The sequence below is a fragment of the Apostichopus japonicus genome, chromosome 7, assembly GCF_037975245.1.
Source record: "Apostichopus japonicus isolate 1M-3 chromosome 7, ASM3797524v1, whole genome shotgun sequence".
In the NCBI taxonomy this organism is placed as follows: domain Eukaryota; kingdom Metazoa; phylum Echinodermata; class Holothuroidea; order Aspidochirotida; family Stichopodidae; genus Apostichopus; species Apostichopus japonicus.
The window spans coordinates 2989895-3006698 of NC_092567.1; the positions used below are offsets into that span (position 1 = coordinate 2989895).

The 16804-nt window shown below is 36.7% G+C and overlaps 2 protein-coding genes and 1 long non-coding RNA gene across 6 annotated transcripts in view; 2 read left to right on the top strand and 1 right to left on the bottom strand.

Annotated features, from left to right (window-relative positions):
• The window catches only part of LOC139969995 (uncharacterized), a 958452-nt gene that overhangs the window by 696595 nt on the left and 245053 nt on the right, over positions 1–16804 (top strand). The window lies entirely within an intron of this gene.
• Positions 1–16804, bottom strand: part of LOC139969972 (uncharacterized) — a 290887-nt gene that overhangs the window by 12405 nt on the left and 261678 nt on the right. For 2 of the 3 annotated variants that reach the window (XM_071975457.1, XM_071975456.1), the window contains exon 10: positions 278–313. The exons of the other annotated variant lie outside the window; for it this stretch is intronic. In XM_071975457.1, coding sequence (XP_071831558.1) covers positions 278–313 — 36 coding nt within the window. The remainder of the gene's footprint in view (positions 1–277; positions 314–16804) is intronic. 3 annotated transcript variants of the gene reach the window in all.
• LOC139970299 (uncharacterized) lies at positions 2054–5398 on the top strand. Its single transcript, XR_011794085.1, has 3 exons — positions 2054–2374; positions 3102–3275; positions 3678–5398. It is a non-coding gene; the product is annotated as an uncharacterized lncRNA (long non-coding RNA).

Sequence of the window (16804 nt, forward strand, 5' to 3'; positions counted from 1 at the left end):
TTTCTTTGATTGTGTGTGCGGAAGTAAGATTATTTAGGACGCATCTAAACTTGACATTGAGAACGGTGCTATCATCACTACGAGGTATACACTTGTAACTGGCCTATCTGAATTCCCTGTTCGATACACGATAATTATAAATCTTTCCCCGTGATGAGAAACAAAGTTTAATGCTCGTTTGTCTTATTTCTTTGTTTCACATTAATTAATACCTCTGTGTCTGTTACTAAAATTACCGTTACTAATTAACAGGAACATGAATATATGTCTCGCTTACCTCTTCTCCTGGTAGTTTGCCATTGTCGTCACAGGCCTGAAAGGAAGAGAAATATTATATTCATGAGATTTTGAAATTGAATTTCAGGAAAATATACTATAGCGAAGCAAAAAGTATATATATTTGGATCATATATCTTCACAAATATCACAGTAAACTATTCCTGGCAGGTAAACGCATGCACATCTACATTGAACACCCTAAAGTCAATAAAGGAGACAGACTCGTCACTGTAAGATGCACGGACTTAATAACATGAGTATAAACATCAGCTTTATCTTCAAATCCGTCATCACACACTGAGTGACGTCATTAAACACTGAGTGACGTCATCATAATGAACTTCTCACGAGAAGAGAAAAGAGAGCAGTATTCAAAGATAAACCCCATAACCTCGTGGTTGTATCGATGTAATGGCAAAAAAAGAAAAATATTGGTTAGCCCACAGAGCATTATATTAGCTACCCCCAACACCCCCCCCCCCCCCCATCCCCCTTCGTCTTAGATGGTATGTTTCTATCGTAATGTTGATCGAGTAGAGATATCATGCAAGTTTGGGAAATTCAGTTGTATGATGAACACATAAAATAAGAGCCACAAGGGAGAATTGAATAGACTAGTCTAGAAATGTTAACATTGCAAAACAATCCTGAAATATAATAAACCCTGTATAGATTACTTTCTTTCTAAATTTACCCTGGGTGTGTATATGTTTAATTGGTAGTTTGTACATGCGAACATAATCAATTTTCCAATAGTTGACTCTCTCAGTTCAACGTTAGGCTGGGAACATTTAGACCAGTAAGCAACGGTCTGTAAATTAAGGATTATTTAGAGTGGGTTTATGTAACCGATACTCCCTACGTGTCTATTAGACTAGGCAGAAACCGCGTGAGCTCGACATTGCTTTGTCTCTATGTATTAGCTTACTCGGACTTGGTTTGGGTTGCTCATATACTCTATAGAACGCTGATAGGACTCGAGAGTGCCATACTAGAACCAAGTCGTCTCGGACTTGGGTCGGGATAAGGAATAGTTTGACTCTACTACATCAGAGTGTTTCTTATCCAATAATATACAGACATATTGAATGGTTCTGATAGCAAGAGTACTAATAACAATAGGTACCATGTGTGGATACCAAGCCCGGATGTTGCATTATATTATCGTCAGCACTTAAATATAATTATGAAGTTACAAAAGTTAATTTGTCGGGTGGTAAATTTTACAAAATCAACCACATTACTAGGTACTTAGAACACCCCCCCCCCCCTCTCCTCCCACTCGGGCCTGAGCTCCTTCAAGATACTGCTTTTTTTAAGCTTTTATTTAGCAGTTATTCAAAAGACGAAAGGAATATGACAAATATTTTAAAGAGGATGGTAGAAAAAGACGTTTCTTGAAAATGAATTAAAAACCTTTAAATTTAATCTTTTAGTTAAACTTTTAAGTATTCACCTCTCCTTTAATTTTCCTAGTATGTTAAAGTACATGAAGTTGATGAAACCTACCTAAACAATCCATTTGTTTCTTAGTTTCAAGTTAAACCCAGATACGCCCTTTCATATATAAGCCTGCTTGGACCCACACATTCATATCAGTCACTTATATATATATATATATATATATATATATATATATATATATATATATATATATATATATATATATATATATATATATATATATATATATATACATACACTGTAAAAACACCTGGGTCATTTTGTGTGACCCATCTGCTGAGTCAGCCATACTGTACCCAGAAATGGGTCGTATTGGTTGAGTTATTACGTAAGATTGTTTGAAATTGTGAAATAGCTCGATGAAAGTTTGACTTTTTGCACTGGGTCACTCTCAAAGACTTTTCTCATTGGATAAGTTATGTCATGTGACCACTATCAGCGTTTTTGCATGACGCCTTTCGTAGACGACAGCTGAACACCGTCACACAAATCTACAAACCATACGTAAATTCAGGACCAAGAAGGCAGTCTAAGTTGAATCAAAAACTTTGATGGGCTCTGAAAATGGACACGTTTGTTAGTTCCGTCCTTGATGACTGGGGTTTGCCAATGTAAATACCAATATTCAAAGGTAAATATACGCCAAAGTATGCTGACTAGTTCAGGCCACAGGCGCTCGCAACGTTAATTAGTTAAATACTATATTATAGTATGCCATTGTAGATATGATGATAGGCTAGGCCTAAGTAACATGTTATTAGTGCTGCGAGCGCCGTGGTTCAGACAAGCCCATAATTACCCTGATACAGTGATAGTGATACATAGATAGCTGTAATGTTAGACCTAACGTTTGGTCTTTGATAAAGCATAGGCCTAACCTCACTACGTAAGTTTAACTAAATATAACGTTAGAGGCTAAGACTAGTATAATGTTACTTGTTAATAGCTACAGTATCTTGCTGAACAGAGAGTTAACAGTGTGCTATTAAATGTAGTAAAACAGTAGCATAATCAGACTTTTTAGTGGGGGTGGGGGAGAGCTGAAGGGTAGCAAGGAGTCTGTGCAAGGGGAGGGAGACAAGATATGGGGAAGGAGTGTAAGGGGAGGGATAAAATTCTTGTATTTAAGGGGTGGACAAGATGTTAAATGGTTCATCATTTCTATCTTACTAATTTACTTGTATGTCAATTTGGGGCAGATGGGGGTGACCAATTGGGGGCATTTCCCCTACTGCTGGTTATGCCACTGCAGTAAAATATGATATACTCCAACAAACAGTCTTTGCCAAGACTATAGTCGGTGTAATTGAACAATTGAAGTTAACTATATATGTCCTATTTTTATCTGTGGACTATAGGTAGCATGGTACACAAAAGCCCATGGGAAACATCCTGCTACAGGCTATGCTACAGACTATCTTGAGGAAAGATTGCCCGAAAACGATCCCATGCCTTTAAGAAACAAGAAGCAACACCGAAAGAAGTAAAGAAGCCTACACCTGTAAAGTTCAACATAAAAACAGATCCAAAAGGTACTAATACCATTATCTTGAACAGTCTACATACAATATACTCAGTAAGGGATATGGGTCAATTTCTTTTAACTGTGTAGGCTAAGTAACTGATATTCCTACATCCTCAGTCATTCCTACTGGTATGTAATTAAATCGCATAAAATGTCATGATGATTTTTCACTTATAACAGTCAGGTGCCAAGTTAAGTTGCTTGAACCTTAAACTTAGTATGTAGTTAGCCCTTTGTAAGTAGATGATCCCTCTATTTTTTCATGGAGGTCCAACGTCATTTGAGGTCAACAGAATCTTAAATCTGCTATGGTAATGATTCAAGTGAAAAGATTTGCTAATTATTTAAATTAGTGACAACAGAATTAAGTGTGCATTGAAAGCAGCAATTTATTTTCTTTCTTCCAAAGGTTGGGACCAATCTTCCTCAATTCATGGAAGATGAGCTTAAGCAAGATAGAACTCGAAAGCAGCCATTCGTCCTTGCATTTGGTGATAGAAGGTGTCCGACTCAGTCATTTGTGATCATCGAAGGGGTTGCTCTGCCAGCAACAGATTTGATTGCAGCTTTTGATATTTGTTTCAAATCATTGTACTTGTTTGACATAGCCTACCCCTGCCAGTGTCAAACAACCTGGGAATTTATACACAAATTCCTCTTTAAGCTTAGTGAAGGGAAAGGTAAGGTTTCGACATCCCCTTCAGTAAGAAGCCTACGTGCTTTTTTAAGTAGTCAGTAAGAGAAAAAAAGGTATGTAAACAACTTTGTCAAAAGTAGTGTTTAATATGATTTATTTGGTTTTTTATACATTGTAACCTTTTATCGTATAATTTTCTCAAAACACATATAAGGGATATGAACATATCTCCTGTAAACCTTGGGCAGTGCAACATTAGGTTAACACTTAGTTTATGGTCATTAACATGATGGGATGATTACATGAGGTTTTTTTAATTTACATAATGTGACAAAGTTGTTTGCTATTTATGTTTGCATGTTATATTACCTTGAACAAGGGTTTAAGTTTCATTTGGTATTTGTTATTGTTAAGTTTAGAGGGACCAAAGAAGCAGAACTGCCTCACAAACAGTGGTGCAAAACTAGTGTTCCACCATACATCATACATGCACAACTAGCCAAAAGCATGACTGATGTACATTTTTTGCCTGAGCAACTGAAAATTTAATACATATTGTAACATATTGGTGGTGCAAAAATATTCATTCACAGTGTTTCCATTTATTGATGACTTTTCAGTGATTATAAGTCTTGTACTGTATGTTATAAACAGCTTTTCCTCATTCAAATCTGATGCTGTTTTGGTACAAGAACTACTGAGGAAATTATCACCATTGGGATATGCTTGCAAGATTTTATTAATTGGCAGCTGGCCATAGGGTTTTTCTTGCCCCACCAACCCACTGCAAAATATGTTTGATATTGTCTTTGACTTTTGACATTGACAAAGCCCCCACCAAACATTGAGCTTTCCAAAATATTTGATTTCTTACAGCCACCATTGATGTACTTCATGTCTTCTTTGTATACCTAACATTTTATACAATTGATAACTATGGAATGTTGTTTATTTATATTCTTTAAAAACAATTAGAAATGCTAGCTAATAATCAAATTACTACAGTGACTAAGGATACAAGTAGAGAGTGAGTGCATGCTCCAGTCTTGATTAACTTTATATTACAAACACTGCAGCAAACCTAGCTCTGAGATCAACAATTAAAGTCTTTCAAGTAGTACAGAACATATTCCTCAGTGAACTAAAATTTGTGCACATGAATAAATGATCAGTTGTTTTAGTTAAGTATGTCAGGATTTTAAGGAACATTGCTTAGTTTCCAATGCTTCTCAGTTGGTACATTAGCCTTAGCCTATGTTCTTGTGTTCATTGTTTGTTTAGTTTTATGGGTATCACATTACTCTGATTTTTACTGTTACTATGATGTTCTAGTTGGAATAAAACAAAATGAATATCGATAATTATATGTGAAATAGAAGAAGTTGCATGCTTTATTGTAACACCACTTTGTGATTTGAATAAATTAATTTATCTTTAGGAATCGAAGTCTTATGTCATTTCTTTTATAGCCTTCCTGCAACTGCAAATGTAAATTCAGCTTTGACCCATTTACGTGGTCAATTTTTTTGACCCAATCTGCTGGGCTGGTGGAGATTGCACTAACCACTGGGTCAAAAGCTGGGTCAAAGTAGCATATGGGTCAAAGTAGCGTATGGGTCAAAATAACCCAGTTTTAGGTCAGATGTCAAATGACACAGATCCTTGGTCAAATTGACCCAAACCTGGGCTGGTGGAGATTCCACTAAGTTGCTGGGTCAAATTTGGGTCAAAAAATGACCCAAGTGTTTTTACAGTGTATATATACATTAATTTAAATAAATAATGAAATATAATCAATATGGATCCTTCAAATCCCATTACAACTCAAACTACTAACACCGATTAACATTTAATGATTGCTGTATTGCTGCATGCAGTGACGTCAGAGTTAAAGATTCTAGAGATGAAAATTATCTATCGATATTTTCACCAATAAAACATTTTGACTAAGAAACACTGGTAGCACAATAGATTAATTTCTCTTTATATGTTTTTATCTGTTTGAATATTCTCTATCTTAAAATTAAGAATGTTAATTCACAAGACAATAACTTCTATAAGGAGAGCACATAGGAGTCTACATGCAGAGAAAGAAGGACAACAATAATTAGAAAAATATGACGAAAGTGCTGGAGTACGAGCGTGGAAGGGAGACTTCATTTATTTGTACCAACGTGGTCACAAGGTTTCTAACGTATAATGTGTATTGTACAATATATATACATCCTGGAGAAATAACTCCTCGTCCTAGGTCAATTGCAGATTTAACTTTAAATATAATTGTCGTTACCTCAGTATGGGGACCTAGACCCCCCCCCCCTTCCAATTAGAATCTCTAAGGAAGTTTGTTTTCATCTTTAATATATTATTTAAAAATAACGAATCAAACCATAGAAAGTGTGCCATTACAATAAGTAGGCAATACGTAGAATTTTATGACCAATTGTCTTTAATTGGGTTAAAGTTTACTGAATTAGAATAATGTCCTAAATTGCAACGTGTGATTAAATGAATTACCACTTCAATAATGCGCACACACCTATCTAAACATTTACAGTTGTACAAGGTTTCGTTTCGTGTTAAATTAATAATATAATACAACAACGGATATGGCTGCTTTAGGACCACATGAATATGGTTCTATATCAGATGAAAGGACGTTGAAAGAGAGGAGTAGGGACAGTTTATAATAAACCATGGAAAGTAGTTGTTGTATATCACCAACGGAAAGTAGAGCAAAAAACAAAGCTTAGGATCATGATAAAAGGGTCATGAAAACTTTGTAAAATCATCACAAAGGTTTCTAAAGTATACTGTGAGCCTAACAGGAAGTAGACACTTGAGAACATGTAAGATTTCGCCTATTTCAAGAATGTCGGGTGAAATGAAGATCATATCCTAGATTAACGCTCTGACATACAGTGACCTGTATTATATAATTATGTCGCAAACCTCACTGATCTGTAACAGTTTAAACAAATCTAATAAAAAGATATATTTTATTTTGTCAATATCTTAAACTTAGAAATCACCAAGACTAGTTTTTAGTCTCTATAGCTATGCATACTGTAGCACTGTCATGCATGTAAACAAACATGTTTTAGTCCGTAGCGACTGCAACATAATGCCTACAGCGATATAGACTATATGACTATGTTTTGTCTGTAATACCAGACAGTCGTATCTGTAAATCAGCTTAGTCTGTACTTAAGACAAATCCCTCTTATATTATGACATCGTCAAAGGTGATGTTTCAGATATAGCATTAGTCATACCATTTTGGTCGCGAGGGATAATTCTTACATCAATAATGGTGTATCAAAAAAAAATCAGATTTAAAATCCCCAAAATTATCATCTGAAACATTTATATCTCTTCCGTTAACTCACTATTCCTTTGAGCGTTTTTTTTTTGGACAATTCCTATTGTATTGAGAAGACATGAACTATTCGTATGGAACACCCACTGTATCCTGCACTTAAGGTATTTTTGACCCCGGTCACGCGTACATTTTCTCAGACATAACGATGGTCCGACCATGGTCCGACCATGGTACGATTTGCGTGTGACCGCTCTCTACTATGGTCTGACGATCGTCCGACCATCGTCCACTAAAGATGGTAATTAGCATCATTAGCCCCGAATTAACATGGTGCGACCATCGTTAGCAGGAATAACCATGCGTGTGACCGCAATTGCGTTGTCCGACTACGCATTTTAGCATGAACACTGACCTCGGCCGGAAATCCCCGATTTCAATCCCTTGACATAGCGACGCGTGCCTAGATACATACGATGTAAACAAAACAAACCTGTACTGCACTGCACACTGTACACTAATACATGTACTGTACATACACACGTACGGTTTCTACCACAAAACAACACAACAATTAACACTCCGAACAATTCGACAAGACAACTCGCAATGGCGGCCACTACTCACGGTAAAACCTGGGAGGAACAAGAAGTCCTGAGACTAATTGATATATTTTGGGGAGAGTAGATACAAAGTATGGTGGACAACACCGTCAGGAATAAGGAGGTGTTTAGAATGTGTGCGGATATGATGGCGAAAGAGGGATACGAACGGACGCATACACATTAGCGTGAGCAGTGCGTGCTGGGATTGCATATCCATAATATTTCGCTGTGTATTACGAATGAATATGCGCCTACACGCTCTCTGTCGGCGAACAGCGGCTTCTTGTCTTTGCAGGAATGCTTCTTCCAATATGTGACGCCTCCTTCGTAATACAAACCTCATAATAATAAAACAATGAAAGCGCTACTGCAAATTGAGCTTCCATCGCCATCATCTACTACTTACATCTAATAACCCCGCGAAACATCGTCAAAACCGTGACCCTTGACCGACCCAACACAACTGCGCATGATAGCGTTGCAAAAGCATAATTAACTCACCGATGCATGTGTTCGCGAATAACGATCGTCCGAATATAGTACAACGTCGTGTGAGTACGTGTGACCGCTACCGTAGTTAGTTTAAAGATGGGATCGCTCGTAATTTCCTCGTAAATTCTGTCCGGACTATAGTTAAGAAACGATGGTCGGAAGATGAGATTTTATACGTGTGCCCGGAGTCTTAGTTTTTTTTTCTTTGCTTTACTGTAAAGTTTATTCAAACATAATGACTTGGATCCTGTTTGTAGATTATTTTTAGTAACATAAGTTTTCAACAGTTCTTTAATCTTTTACCTTCTGATATTTATGTTCATATTGATGTACATATTTTTATATGTCTTAGTCTTTGGTTCTCCTATTATTAAATATTGTATATTTATACTGGTGATAACGGAAATGAAATGAACAATATTTTTTTTGCGGAAACTCTAAGTGCACATGTTATTTGAAGAACGGTATACTTAGCAATATTCTAGAAGGAACTATGAATCTGACCGCTTGCATTAACCTCAGCAGGATTTTAGAATAGAAACAACTTCAGCTCAAGTTCCTACATGTATAAGAAGGTGAAGCTAGTATGTATATGTGTTATGAACAAACTGTGATAGGTGTTATTTAAGTTCCGATGCTGGTTAAAGAGCAACCAGGTTTCTCATGCATCTCATGCATTATGCATCTCATGCATTTCATGCATCTATCCAAGTTATAATAATTCATCAAACTGATGAAAGCTTTTGGGTGCTATTTGATGGTTATTAAGTCGATACTGTTAACGAAACCAGCTATGTAAATGTTACATCCGTTAAGTGAATCTTGTCATCCAACCATTGCTGTAAACGGATCATCCAACTTCTCCAAAGGAGAGTCTACTGCACATCTGAGATACTCTTTAACAAATTGCAGAAATCAATATACGGCACGGCAGGTGCTTAATATATATATATATATATATATATATATATATATATATATATATATATATATATATATATATATATATATATATATATATATATATATATATATATATATACATATATATATACATATATATATATATATATATATATATATGTATATATATATATATATATATATATATATATATATATATATATATATATATATATATATATATATATATATATATATATATATATATAGGCGCGTATCCAGGGGGCGTTGGGGGCGCGCGCCCCCCGGGTAAGAAAAAGAGGAGAGAAAAAAGAGAAGAAACAAGGGAAAAAGAGGGGGAAAAAAGAAAAGGAGGAGAGGAAGGAAGGGAAAAGAAAAAGAAGAAAGAGAGAAAAAGGAGAAAAGGAGGGAGTAGAAGATAAACGCCAAGACACCGGGAAGAGAAAGAGGAACAGTGACATACGGTAATTACAGCGCTGATCCATATTATATACACAGGGTAGCCAGTGACAGATCGAGGATTACGGAGGGGACGTGCACCTCACCCTACCCCTTACACCGACAACTCCATTTTTGACGTTTCCATTTTTCCTCTCTCACTAATGTATCTATATGTATACTATATATAGTCTATCATAACCAACTGTGGCTGGTTTTGAACTCGACCGAGTCGTCGGGGAACATGACGCATTTCGGGAAGGGGACGACCGCCCCCCCCCCCGAGCAAATTTTCTTTATGATATCGCTAGTAATTTCAAAATAGCAAATGCTTAGATGCAACTTACAAGGCCTGGGAAGTGTCATTTCCAGCGATCTGGGGGGCATTTTCGGCCAAAATTTTCTTGTACGCTTCGCGCCAACTCATCGTGGCGCTACGCTTAGTTGCCTACAGGCTTCGCCCCTCCCTTGGCAAATTACTAGCTTCACGCCAATTCAAATTGGTAAAGCAAAGAGCAGATGTCACATCATATCAGCATCAAAACTGTCTATGTGTGTTGTCAAAGACGTAGGAGCCAAATTGGATTTGGGGGCTGTAACGACTTGCCCGAAAAATGTAACCAAAATTTTTCGCGCGCAAAGCGCGCGTTCAACATGTTAAGGTCAATATCATATATGTAAGAATCTGTTATTACATCGCATGCCATCGTGTACCATACGGTCGGTGAAAGTTCCACAGTATACCGCCGGATGCTAATGTAAACAACCAAATGTCTTATGTAGATGGAGAAAAAGCATACAGGTCCAATTATGTCAAAACTCTCTTTTACATTAGTAATGGCGAATTAGTCGGCCAAGCTTACAACTTTATTTTAATTACCAAGGAGATCATTTTTAAACTATCCATTTCCTTAAGCTACATCATTGCAATTTATTTTTCTTTCAGTAGGTGCCCGAAAAATTCTCAGCATATTGCCCGAATTATCAGGGCGAAAAAATGGTTGGGGGGGGGGGCTGCAGCCCCCGCCTCCTACGCCTATGTGTGTAGTGTTCGGTTTCGAAATATCTGATACCTGATATCGGAAATATCTGCTATTTTTCATTTCCTTCAACCAAGTTTTAATAGCTGTTATAAGAGGTTGCAATATTTCTACACCAATAAATTAACTGTGTCGGAATTTTAGAAAAATTCCTCACCAACATTCTTCATCATACTTCGCTCTACTCGTTCAATTTTGACCTGTCTCTTAGGGGTTGAAGGAGGTTTTTCTATATTGGTTGTCCATAGATTAAATTTTGTGCAACATTATGGGTATGTTTTCAAGTGATTTTATTCACGAGAAATGGGAATTTTCAAATTCTCAACAAATAATGGGCTTAAAACCTTGAAAAGTGGGGCTGACACCCGGGTATCGTGGGCCGCGACGTAGAATCACCTACAAAAGCAATGATCCACAGGACATGCGATGAGGTCGAACATGATGTGTGACTGGTTTTACAATCTTCAAAAAGTTTATGGATGGAAAAAATAAACTATTGGGAAATACTTGGTTCTCAGGCAAAAGTGTACATCTAGTTGGCCATTCTTAAGCCCGAGAAGTGCCATTTCCGGTGATCTGGGGGGGGGGGGGGGGACCAAAACCAGAAATTTTCGTGTACGCTCCGCGCCAACTGATGGTGGCGCTCCGCTTAGATAGTAATTCGCGCCCCCCGGGTAAGAAAATCCTGGATACGCCCCTGTATATATATATTTATATATACATACATATATATATATATATATATATATATGTTTATATATATATATATATATATATATATATATATATATATATATATATATATATATATATAGGAATAACGGTAAATATCCGTGTAGCAGTATCTTGAAGGGAAAAAAAACTGATTCATGTGTGAGTGATCTTTTCCAACATTGTGTTCGTAAACAGCGTCACAACATACGTGTCCAGTTCTTTGGATACCATGGTATACAACAGAACGAAGCAGTAGACTAGTATAATTGCCCCCCACATACTAACTGGTATTGTGGTCGTGTTGTGTAAATGTGCGTGGAAAGTGATTAATCACAGCTCTACTGAATCATCGGTACTGATTTACTCCACAGAGCCAATCTGAAGCCACTAAAAAATATATTTGCAAGATCTTCTTTTATACCGTTTATTCCAATTCACGAATATAATACTTTCACAAATTACAAAATAGTCTTCAATTTTTTTTTTTTTATCAATAAACGTATCACTTCTTCCTTCATTAATATCAATCGCCACAATGTCCAGCATTCGCATTCTGGGAAACGGTGAGTCGGATGTTCACAAGCAATTTCGTTTATATATCTATGCACTCCACCCACAAATAATAGGCAATAAAAACCAGTTTCTGGTAAGATTTTAAAACCATTGAAAGAACAACAATGTTGAATCGCGCTGCTTCGCATCGGTCACTACCCGTTACACTACCAGTTCATCCCCATTTCTTAGTTGCAAGGTATCCAATAATTCTGCGAATATTTCACGGTTTGGTCAATTTACAACCTATGACGTAATAGGCAGCTTTATTTAATGGAAGACCAACTTCTCCTAATACCAGAGAAAACGAGGAAAATGAGCATAACCAGTGAAAACCAGGGAGCTTGTTACAAAGGCAAATATGCAAGGGCAGCTACAGTAAGCTACAGGGTCGGCTAAACGGACTGTTTTTACTACAACTGTATGTGCTATGATGAACAATTGCTCCGAAATTAAATGAACATAAACAAGAACGGTGCAACATGATTGACAACATTCTACGGTTTCATATTTAATGTACATCGAAATGGTGACGTAAACAGTGGGATATGTTCAGTGCATTCCTTGAGGTGAAGACATTATTTGATTAGGATATTTGTTGATGTTATTGATTTTTACTACAGCTAAGTTTTGGTTCAGAAGAATAATACCAATGTTTCACGAGGATTTCTAGCGGTTTGTTGGAAATGTTAAGCAGCGTCGGTCATGTCAACTATGTTGTTTCAAAGTCATACACGCTACTAGTGTTCTACTAAATTTTGAAATGATATGCTTAGTCGTTAATTATCATACCAATGCTCGTTATTTACTTACAGACTTTTACCGCAACAATATATTTGAAAGATATTTATTTATGTTCACTTCCAGATTTTTATAACTCTGTTTCTACGTTTGATAAACGTGATACAAAAGTTTACGTGAGTTGTTCCTATATTATTTAGCGCCCTCAATTCTCCACCCAATCCTAGATACTAACAATATTTAATGAATGAGGTTGGAAGATGGAAATACACTATCCTTAACACTTTGAAGATAATTATCAAGATAAAATAAACAATTAGCGGATGACAAATTATGAATATTTAAATCAGATTATCAGTTACCGACTATAACGTAGTTGGAAAAAGTACACTCTAAGCCACCACCCGTATCCTGACTTCTTGAAAATCGTCTAATGTATGTATTTTTGTATACGTTTATAACACGCGGGAAATAATACGAATATTCGTCTTATATTCATATTTTATCAAGTTATTGTATATGTTTAGGTTACCATGGTACCCGTACAAGATAACAACGAAGCGGGTTAGTAGAGCTACACATATATACTACAGAGTTTCTTTCTGTTTTATAATCATTCCCATTTTACACAAATACAATAATCCTACCACCCCCCCCCCCCTCCTCCCAAGAAAAAAGAGTATTAGATCGGATCCCTTTGAAATGTCAGTAATCATAGCTCCTCTTCCCTTCATATATACAAATGACCATGACAAGCATTACCATTCAAATGAATATATCAGAGTTTATTGGTTTCAAATAAAAACCAGACCCGTCCTTTCATTATATCTAAGCCTGCTTGGACCCACACACATATGTCAGTGATAAATAATAATTTAAGCAAGTGATCCTTCAAATCCCTAGAAGTTTTTTTTATTGAACACGGTTAAGTTATTAACAAGATTTAATTCCAAAGGAAGAATACCATAATGGATATTTCTAGCTTCTGTATTTTGTGTTGTTTTTGTTACAATCTGCTGGTACACTGTTAAAACACTGGGTAAAAAAATTGTTGGGCAAGTACCCTTTCAACTGTGTTGGTCAAATAGTGCCCAATTTATATATAAAAATGATCGAATCGCAGATTAGTTTGTTTACCCATCGAGTTGGTAAACTCCGTGCTCATATTTGTCCACATGTTGGTCTTTTCTGTCATCGTAATCGTATGTTGGGCGAAATTTCGGTTCTTTATACCATACGCTGGGCAAGCATTCGGCTTTACCTTGGCGACGTTTACCAACGTTGGGCAACTTTGCATGCAAAGTGTGCTTGAGCGCGCGTGCCCGACGAAGGGTTACATATTCCGTCGAGTTGGCAGCCTCAAAAGTCGAAATGGAAGATCTACTCAAGAGCTGGGGGTTTTTTGTTCCCGACATAATTCAGACTATAAAAGGTAATCATTTCAGTGAAGGGATTGAAGTAATCGTAATAAACTGGGACGATTCTTTCACACAATTTTCATCAACATTTTGTACTCCTATGCTAGGCCTAGTAGTAATACTAACGTTAGCGTATAGAGCCTGAACAGTAGTGTAGCCTATCACAGTGACAAAAGGATACCTGTATACCGACGTACGTACTATAGGCCTAGCCTAGATTACTTAAGCGAGTCCTACTCCTGAGTCCTACTCCTGAGTCCTAGGCTAGTTAAGGTTAAGTGTGGAGTTCGAACTTCCAATAACCTTTTCTATTGTTATAATAAGCCTATGGTGATCCGTGGTTGAAATCTTGGGCTTATGTTTACAATGTGTATCGTTTTTATTATGCTACAGTGGCAAGCTACAGTAGCTTCAGCATTTTACGGTAATTTCTTTGTGTTTATTGTAGATAATATAGAAACTGTAGGTCAAAGGACAATTAATTAAGTCAGCAGAGGTCAAACAATGACCTTTAACCATATTACCTCAGGAACAACCAGGTTGATGATGTTAAGTATGTTCTGTATATTTCCCATATTGAATACAGGATCACTATCTTTCTTTGAATGGGAGGGGGGTCTCCCAGCTACTTACCTACTCTTTTTTTTTGCTAACCTGATGACTATTGAATTTGGTATTTACTTCCCGATAGACTATTAATATTACAACAACCATTGATTTTGAGGTTTTTATGCTTTGCTAAATTTGGCACTTTGGTTTTCACTTGCAGAGGAGAAGGACAACCTGTCATTGCTCATGTTACCACTTATTTTTGGGACCAGGAGCAAGGCCAAAACTGGAGGACGATCAGCGGCAACAGATCATGCTTCATCATTTATTGAATTAAAAAAGGGTATGTCTAAATGCATTATTCATATCAGCTGCTGACTTTGCTTGTAATCAGCTAGGGTTTGAATCTCGTAATCCAAGAATCAGTGGTTCAAATCCAGGCTACATGGTGTCCTTAGGCAAGGTACTCTATCTTGATGGCCTCATTCCACTCAGGTGAAAATGTGAACTTGTGAGGAACCTGAGCAAAACACTGTGTGGATTACAAAGACTGCAGCAACTTACTCTCCAGGATTGTTGGAGAATTGTGACTGGCTCCACTGATCTGTAAAACCCTTTAGGCTGTATTTTCATCATTATTGTTGTTGTTCTTTTTTTTTTGGTTCTTGTTCTTCTTGTCGTTGTCGTTGGTGGTAGTAGTAGTATCAGTATCAGTAGTATCAGTAGTATTAGGTGTAGTATTGTTCTTGTTGGACATTGGATTGTGCAAAATCCCTGAGTTCAAAACTAGCATGTACCCATTGTGATCTACATTTATATTTCGAATGGGAAGGAGGTGCCAACTAATGCCCTACGACAATCTTCTTGTTCACTTGGATGATCTTAAGTCAGTCAAGTCTCTCCAAACTAATTCTACATATGAATCAGTGGTGTGCTGGTATCATCCTACTGGTTAGACATATCAAAAGGGAGCGTTTCCATTTTTAATTTATACTACAAGTTCAATAACATATTTTTGATATGCATAAAGTAAATGGTTTTGGCTGTAATATAGAACACACCAGAAATAAATAAATTTGAATATGGAATACTAAAAGCTACTTTTCATTGCTTCTATTGGTTTCACAGGAGCACACCCATTTGCCTTCATACTTACAGGGAATAAGCAGTGAATGAAGATCTCAGCTTTTAATCCTTGGGTTTTACTCAGACTTCAAGCTGACACCATCACAAGTGTTTGTTATCTTGGAGAGGCACGCAGTGAGCGTGCAGACACTCTCTGAAGGAGTCGACATCTGCTATAAAGCACACTACATATTCAACTTGCAGTACCAGCACCACTGCCGAAATGTTTGGGATTTCATTGAAAGTTGCATATATAAACAATCAGGAATGAAGAATCTTTCCTCCTCCATCCGGTCTTTCAGAGCTTTCATGAAGAATGCTGCCAGTCCTTAAACAGTTTATCACCTGGCTCGGAGCCTTTTTTCCTCGAGGTATCATAATGGGATACATATCCAAAGCCCTAATACCGCTGTTTCAAACTTCGATACAAATTACAAGGTGCCTAGAAATTCATTTTTGAAGCATGCAATTATCATGGAATTGGGTAAAAAAAGTGGAAGATACGAGTATATGTAGGTTACATTTATGTAATGAACGTGCTGAAATGGGCAGTTGCAGTGATTTTACGGCTAATTAAGGAACTATTTAGCTACTGTAGCACTTAAGTTAAGATATTTCGCAGAACTAGTCCATAGGAATTTTATGAACAACTGAACATCAAGATTTGAACTTACTCTGTAATTGTATTCACTTAAATCAAAATGACAACATTATTAAGGGCACCCATGAAAGGCAGAGCTTCATGCACAATGTGACTGCAAATGTTTTTTTGAAACTTACTCTTGATTTGCACCACCAATTAAAATTCTTCCAGCAACTACTGTGTGATGAGCTAGTGTACAATGAACTGACATACTTGTGCTCTTTCTATCCACTATTTTTACATTTTTACATATGTAGAATAGACCCTTCCCCCTCCCCCATCTCAATGTAATGAACTTGCAAACATTTCCTTAGCCTGTGTTACCTTGTATATTTGGAA